The 8,599-nt window shown below is 42.4% G+C and overlaps 1 protein-coding gene across 1 annotated transcript; it reads right to left on the reverse strand.

The window, feature by feature from the left end:
• Nucleotides 1-1,795: 1,795 nt before the first annotated feature.
• 4930583I09Rik (RIKEN cDNA 4930583I09 gene) lies at nt 1,796-5,343 on the reverse strand. The gene is made up of 4 exons (NM_030031.1): nt 5,210-5,343; nt 3,698-3,886; nt 3,544-3,616; nt 1,796-2,028 (listed from the first exon to the last, which is right to left on the reverse strand). Exons 2-4 carry the CDS (start codon nt 3,876-3,878, stop codon nt 1,974-1,976), a joined length of 309 nt encoding a protein of 102 aa, NP_084307.1. The 5' UTR covers nt 3,879-3,886; nt 5,210-5,343; the 3' UTR covers nt 1,796-1,973.
• Nucleotides 5,344-8,599: the final 3,256 nt, after the last annotated feature.

Here is an 8,599-nt window from a genome sequence, read left to right on the forward strand (position 1 = left end):
GCCAACAGGCCAATTTGATAAGGGCATTTTCTCAATTGAGGTTCTCTTTCAGCCTGTGTCAAGATGACATGAAACTAGACAGCACACAATTATGCTAATGCTCCTCTCTAAATTAGGTGAGATTAGTCAAGGGAGGTTACAATGTTACTTTTGTATTTTGTAAAATAAGATATCTGAAGAAAGCAAGAGTTGGCACCTTCAGTGATCAGCGCCGCACACAGAGTGATGCTGTCTCTGCCCTGGGACTGTTTGTTTCAGTTTCTTACATTTTTCACTATAATAAACATTCTCTCAAATGTTTGGCCACACATGGCAGCAGCATGTACCCCGAATCTCAGCACTCAGGATGCGGAAGCAGGAGGATTGAACACTGGAGTGATCTAGGACTTTGCTAGTGAGATGCTATCTCAGAATAACAGCAGCAGCAACAACAACAACAAAGAGAAAGAAACTAAAGTGAGAAAGAAAAATGGAGGAGAATGGAGAAGAAGGAGAGAGAGAGAGAGTGAGAGAGAGAGGCAGAGAGAGAGAGAGAGAGAGAGAGAGAGAGAGAGAGAGAGAGAGAGAGAGAGAGAAAAGCACCGCCAGCAGAGAACCAAAGAGAGACAGCGGAGGTGGCGGTGGCACAGGCAAACACCTCAACTACTGTGAATGTAAATTTTTCTCGTAATTTACTCAGATTCTAGCCATTTCCAATTTCACTACTGCAGCTCTTTAGAGTTCAGGAGACAATTCCAGCAAAACTAAATGCTGTGGCCTTGGCTCTCCTTTTACTGTTAGCGTCGTGAGGTGATGTATGAGATGCCCTGGAGGACGTTAGCTAATTCTCTGAGTGGACTGAGTGTTCCTTCGAGCCTTTCAGAGCCTTAGGATCGAGGTGAGGTTAATGGGCATTAGTTACACCTGTAGGTAGATAATATTGGACTGGAATTTGAGTGCCCGAGCCTTGACCATGCTAACTAAGGTCAATACTGACTTAGGAGAGCTACGGATAGAGAGAGTGTGTGTCAAGGGGCTAATCATTAACATTCTCATAAAATTTTAGAAGGTGGGTGACTTGAGGTGCCAGCAGTGTTCTAGGGCCTGGAGGACCCGAGGACATCGCCAGTTTATAAGGTTTGAATTGCTCTCACTTAAACCCACATCAGTGGAAAAGATGGGAAGGCTTTAATGACCAAATTGAGCTGATTCAACAAGATTTCCTGACCTTACAACCAAGTTCAGCCTGAGGAGATAATAAAGAGAATTGAATCCAAGAAGGAAGGCCCAGTTGTTTCAATACTTAACTCACAGAAAAATGAAGTTTCTTTGGATCCATATCTAAGTCCCTGAAAAGGGTCTCAAAAGGAGATGTTCTAAAACCCTTTAAATTATGCATGTGTGCATGTACGTGTACACATGCCTATATATGTAGACACACATATATGTGTCACCTATGATAAATATATAGTATATCAAGAATATATGTTATGCATGCAGCATGTGGAATGCAGATCAATTCTTATAATCAGTGGGTGTACAGTGAAAGTGAGTATCATGAACAGCAAGGAGCTTAGTAAGACTTATGTTATTTTGGGACTGCAGTGACTCAGCAATTAAGAATATTTTGCTGCTCCCCTAGAGGACCCGAGTTCAGGTCCCAGCACACAAGTCAGACGGCCTATAACCTGCTGTAACTCCAGATCCAGGGAATCTGATGCCTCTGGCCTCTGTGGGTTCCTGCACACACATACTCACTTGTAGACACATACCTGTACGTTATTAAAACAATAAAAAGTTTCTTAAAAATATTTTAAAAATCTTTATTTTTATTTAATATCATCAAGCTTGTACGCGTGTGATGGGGGTTCCATGTGCCATGGCGCACTTGTGGTCCGCTTATGGAGGTCAGAGGATAACTTAACGGAGACAAGTCTTTTCTTCCACCTTTATTTGGGTCCCAGGAATTAATGAGGTTTGCACAATAAGAACCTTTACCCTCCAAGCCATTTTGCTGGGCCCTGCTCCAAGCTCCTGTTTCCATGGCTTCTGGAGAAATAAGCATATGGTTGCATGGCAGATACTTAAAAATTAAGATAAGTTTTGCAAATCAGAGATTAGTGGTATGTGCCTGATACTTCTGGCAGCTGTGTACCTGAAACTCCAAGGGGAGAGGCAAATAGATACCAAGGGTTCCCTGGCCAGCCAGCCTTGCCAAAACTGGGAGTTCCAGGTTACCAAAAGACCCTATTTCAAAAATAAAGGTGGAGAGTAATACTAGAGACAGACACCTAATGTTGACCTCAGGCTCAACACGTCCAAGTATCAGCTTGTCCCATCCCACCTAAAACATGATTGCAGTGTATAAGCACACACACACACACACACACACACACACACACACACACACACACACGTGTTCTGGTTTTCTCTTAAGTTTCTTATTAGTGATAGGGGTTTCTCAGTTCTCCAGAAGAGAACTAAACTTCCTGGACAGATGGTATTACCTGGGCCAGCAAGGCACATGGAGTCTCAGCAGGGAAGGGATAGGGAAATGAGGAGCCTTCAACTGTCAGGACAGCTCCCAGGACCATCTTCCTGTTCTACTAGCTGAGTAGGGTCAGTCTTCTCTGTTTAAGGAACAGGTGTTCAGGCAGACTGTTTTCTGGGCTCTTGACACTGATCTCATAGCAACCTTCTCCCCCCCCCCCCCACTCTCCACCCCCACACGCACACTAGATGGCCAGGTACCAGCATCTTCATTCATAGAACTGAAAGCTCAGTTTTGTGTAGAGATACAGAACTGAGAAATGCCAGAAGTAGCACCATCCCTAGGCAGGTGGTCCCAGACTTTAATTTCTGAGTTCGAGGCCAGCCTGGTCTACAAAGTGAGTTTCAGGACAGCCAGGGCTATATAGAGAAAACCTGTCTCGAAAAACGAAAAACGAAAAACGAAAAACGAAAAACGAAAAAGAAAAAGAAAAAGAAAAAGAAAAAGAAAAAGAAAGAGAAAAAGAAAAAGAAAAAGAAGAAAAAGAAAGCTAGCTGGGTGTGAGCCCAGTGTTAGTCAGTGTGAGGCGGCAAGCAGTGTTCCTCCACAGTTTCCACCTCCAGGTTCCTGATTTCACTTAGTGATGGGCTGTGACTGAAAACGCAGCTGAAACAAACCCCTTAGTTGCCTTTGGTCGAATGAGTGCATGTATGTGTGTGTGTTGGGGGGTGTGTTATGTATGCTTTTATCACATCAATGGGAATGAAACTAGAAAAAGCTGCGACTAGAGGGATGTGTAACACAGGTGCTCAGCCCAGCAGTGGCCAAGAGCCACAGGATGCTGACCATCCATGCAAAGATGCGCCAAGTCATACATTTGACCTCAACAGCAAGAACTTTTATTTCCCATCTCTGCACTGGATGAAAGACAGCATAATTAGAGGAAAGGGGGTCGTGTCTGAAGCTAGTTAAACATTCAGTAGCATCACAGACCTGCCACTTAATGGTTTATAGCCTTGGGAAACTAGCCAGCCTCAGAATCGGAGGCTCTGGGATTGTGATAGCCGACCTACCTGGCAGGGCTGGCTTGATTCTGAAGGAGGGTATCAAGCAGCAAATGGCAGGCAGTAAATCTGAGCCAAAGCCCTGTGGGAGAGAGCAGAGTATTTCCTATTTAGATTTTGTGAGGAGCTGATTCCCAGCACCCCAAATGATGCTCTAGCTGACCTAGGCAGCCTTTCGTAGAGATGTTACTCTGGCTCTGGAGATAGACGGTCACTTTGAAGAAGTTTCTACTATTCGATCCATTCTTTATGGTGTCCCAAAGGTGCAACTCCTCTGCGTGTGAGTGCTTTTTAAAGAGAGTGTCCATCAGCGAGTGGTTTCTCTGTATCTGAGTCATTGACATGGGTTTATCTGCAGAACAAAGCACAAATGACAAGCACTTGTCATAACATTTGTTCAACATTTACTTCATTCCAGGCGTGGGTTTGACTGTATTAATATTTTAATCTTCCAGTAGCTTGGTCAGGCAGGTAGCTACTTATTTTCGATTTGCTTCACTTTATAGTTGTTGAAACAGGTGCAAAGTCCTTGAGTATCTTGACCCAAGTCAGCGCCTTCTGTGACACAACTGGGATTTCTACCATGGCAGTCCAGAGTTAAAGGCCACGCTCAGCTGAAGGCAACACCTGGTGCTTACAGCCTTGAAAGTTCCTAAATCAAAGTGATGGAGCTGTGCACAAAGAAAAATGGCAGCTAGCAAAGGAGTTTCACTCTCTCACACTCAAGGCTTCCCCATGCCCCCACTTCTCAGCATCATCTTCCTGCATTTAATTTAGAGCCATTAGATAGCAGTGGGGTGCCTACCCTATACTTACTGAAATCAAATGAAACAGTTTCTCATTTTTTTTTATCCTGAAAATGTGCTTTGTTTTAATGAGATACGTAGTAAAATGTGGTGACATCATAGACAATACTGTCTTTACCAACTGTGCATAGATTGGCTATTTTTGGTGCTATTTCCATTGGAATTTATGGGGTGGGTTCAATGACTTAAGTTCTGCAGCTTCCTTTTGCTGTTTAATTCCTTCGCTTATAACATAGAGTATTGTAACAGTCTGAGTGTTTCTGTCTCCTAAACTAAAGCTTATCTGCTGAAACCTAAGCAAGGTGATAACATTAGGAGATAGGATTATTGGGGGTTATTTAGTCTTGAAGTCATGCTTTGGCAAGTGGATTAATGTCCCCCATAAAAGAGGCCAGAGAGAAAACCCCCATCTCTTCCACCAAGAGAGAGTACAAGAAGACAGTAACATCTGTAAACACAGAACTAGCCATGCATCAGGAATTAAATTGGCCAGAGTTTTGTTCTTGGATTTTTCAGCTTATAGGATTAAAAAAAAAATTAACGCTTATTTGCTACGAGGTTTATGGCATTTTGTCATAGCAGTCTGAACAGACTAAGACAGTATATTTGGGGTTCAACTGGACGCAGTAGCCTAAGACTTTCCAGTCTCAAAGGGTTGTGGAATCTGCTAATACATTTTCAGTTGGACAGAGAAATGAGCAGCCAGGTAAAGAGAATCAATCCCTTGGGGAGAACACGCGGCTACTCAAGTTTCTTTCCTGTTAGTTCCCATTTACAACACTGGCCTCGAGATGTGGTGTCTGCCTTCTCTGCCACAGAGAGTTGTGGGCCCCCAGTGGCTCTTGTGGCATTGGCACCGCTATTTCTACCTGATAGTAGGAGACTGTGGGTCTGCAGGTCATTACATCTGCTGATACAGCTGATAGAGCTGCCATCAGTACCGTGGGCAAGGAGTTGTGCAGACAAGCGATGTGGTGGCTTCTCAGTCCCAGATTCTGTCCTCTCCGCACCTCCTCCCTCCCTCTCCCCTCTCCCTTCCCCTCCCTGTCCCCATCCCTGATGATGACATAATTGCTCATGCTGAATCATGCCCTAGCCGGGCTGCTTTCTTATAAACAATCGGATTTGAGAAATAATTTGATAAAATCACTTGCAGTAATAGGTAGTTAGCTAACAAGATTTTTTTTTCCATCTCTATTTGGGGATTTATGCATGTTAATAGAACTCGGTTCAATTTTCATCCAAATACATAAATGATTTTAGGAGCAAGGAACTGGGCAAGCAGGAAAATTTCTAGAGTTGAACTTTCTTCCCAGTGGCCATGAGCATATAAATGACTATTTTCGCTGCATGTTTAAAGGGCCAGCCTTGCACATCTAACAGACGTCGTGAAGGGCGTTTTCACTTGGGAAAATTACAGTGTGCTAAGGCTGCTTACTAACTGTTAAAGGCAAATATTAAGACTTATAAATGATGCTTATCTACTGCGCACTAATGAGGTACGATAAGATATGTGTTATTTATGCAAATTAGAAGCTGCTTTACATATACACTTAATATTAAGTATATCTGACAGCTTCAATAAGACAACTTACTAGAAATACACGTTCACGGGTTCTACTTGAGAAACATTAAATCAGAAACTGCTGGGTGGGCTCGGCGATCTGTGGGTTCAGAATCTCTCTCTCTCCGTAATTTCGACAGACACCAGGGTTTAACAACCCAAGCATGTAGCCCTTTTCACAGATGAGCAAATCGAGGCTCAAAAAAGATGAAGAGACGGCTGATTTCAGCAGTACTCTTTTACTCTCCCTTTGGCTAATCAATTGTACTGAATGAGGTTTGCCTGCAGCATCCTTGATTGACAGGCTGGTCAAATCTCTTCCTGATTGTGTGGCTTTACCCTTGTAAAAGCCTGGGGGTGAGACTCGAAACAACTTCAATCTCTCCGAGCCTCTCAGGGATCAGGCTGCTCTATAGTCACTCTCTTAAAAAAGATCAGCCCTCGTTTTCCTTTAAAGTTGGGGTTAGTCGGTGAGAGTTGCATACAAATGAGATGAATGAATTCATTACCAAAAGCGAGATTAAGTTTTGCAGCTGTTCTGCCTGGGGATCTAGGAGAGAGAGGAGCTGGCACGACTCAAAAATCCTTTGCTGATCAAGGCACTCATAAAATACAATCTTATGTGGTAAGCCACATTCAAGAATGTTGAACCGAACTGAAGAATTAAAATGACTTCTGCCTAAACATGCGGGAAATGGGAAGATCCCAGGGAGGCAGCAGGCATGCGTGGGAACCCCGGGGGGGGGGGGGGGGGACAGAGGCTACACCTTAGCTCACAAGTCCGAAGGGAAGTACACCGCAGTGACACAGGAAGGAGAGCTCACATTCAAGATTTCAAAGATGCTAAATATGAGGACAAATGAAGAATTTTCCACCATATATCTCATCTATCCAGTGTGATATATCTAAACCACAGCCTCTAAACTGGCAGCGTATAGAATCTGATCTATTTATTTATTTAATCCAGTATCCGAGGAATGTCAAGTTACATATCCATTCATTGTCTCCTCGACGATGCAGCTATTTCTCATGCTAACATTTGAAATGACTTCTAAGTGCTAGGGACAGTTCTCTGTTTTTCCTCCTGGCCTTTGCTTGCCTTTATCCTTGATTTAATGAGTAGTTTTATCTTGTATTTTTCTTTATTCTTATTGGAAGCTGTTTATTCTAGTATTCACCATGGAATGTCTTACCAAATACATTTAAATTATTAAAACCTAAAATTAAAATTTTAATTATTTTTCTTAGTACAAGTTATTTTGAAACTCCATTTGTTATCCCTTTGACTGTTTTATATAAAGGTCTACTAAAATCTCACATTTTTATTGCTCTCTTATGCAACTAACACTCTTGAATTCCTTCTTCCTTCTCAACCCCTTCATGGGGCGCATTCCCTAGTCTTAGAAGAGTCCCTTTCAGATACATACTAGTGACAAATTACCTTGGGTTTATAACTGCTATAATTTTTGCTTCATTGCTGAAAGATATTTTTAAAACTCTTTTGAGACATGATCTCTCTGTGCCTCCTTGGTTGGTCTGGAACTCATTATATAGCCCAGGCTTACTTTGAATTTACAGCAATCCTTCTGCCTCAGCTTCTGAATGCTGGGATTATAAGCATGTACCATCATACCTGGGCAGCTTTTGCCAGTTTTAAGTCTTCCCCCCCTCCCCCCACTGGAATGAGGATTTTGTTGCCATTTTGAGACTTTGGGAGTTTGCCCTCAATTCTTTGTTCTACTCATCCTGTTGCGGGGTTTACAGCCATTTTACCTGAGGGTCTTTATTTAGGATCCTTATAACTTATCTATTTGGCATAATGTATGTCTCTGGACTTTTTAAAAGGTAGCCCTTGACAGTTTCCACATACCTTTTCAATGTTGCTTCTGAGTTGTTCGTTCTGTCATTGATTGATTGACATTGATAGGTTGATATCCTAATTTTGGATGTATTTGTCTTGCTCTTTGCCCTCTCCTATTTTCAATGCCCTCTCTACTCAAACAACATCCAAGGTTCTTATCCTGGCTCACCAGGATATGATATGGAAGACAATCAGTAAATCTTCATTGAATGGAGTCATATCGTTTTTTCTTAATATTACATGAAACTGATGTTTTGTTAGGCATACAAAGATGGAACTTAATTTTCTGTTGCAAAAGTTAATTCCTGGCTAATGCCATAGAACTAATAGGGTCAAATGTGATTCCAAAGTCATTGTTCTTTACAAATGACATAGCATTTCTTGTTTTAGCCCAAAATATTACAATATGGATAACGACAATTTAGATGGTGACTTTCACCATTTCCCTGGCCCCTGAGATATAATCTGTGTCTCCTGTTGATGATCATAGAGAAGTAAGAAAGTTGGAAGTGAAGTGTAAATGGGCAGTGTGAGATTTAAGACTTAATTCACGGGGCTGGAGAGATGGCTCAGAGGTTAAGAGCACTGACTGCTCTTCCAGAGGTCCCGAGTTCAATTCCCAGTAACCACGTGGTGGCTTACAACCATCTGTAATGGGATCTGATGCCCTCTTCTGGTGTGTCTGAAAATATCATGACAGTGATATCAAGCTCATCCACTTGAAGAAGAGGAAAGCAGAAATTAGGCAAACTGCATCTGTGGACGCTATGGAAAAGCCTGAGTGATGAGATGAAGAAAACAACAGATTAAAGAGGAGGTAAACCCCAGTGCACG

This window comes from Mus musculus, chromosome 17, assembly GCF_000001635.26.
Source record: "Mus musculus strain C57BL/6J chromosome 17, GRCm38.p6 C57BL/6J".
NCBI classification, from domain to species: Eukaryota; Metazoa; Chordata; class Mammalia; order Rodentia; family Muridae; genus Mus; species Mus musculus.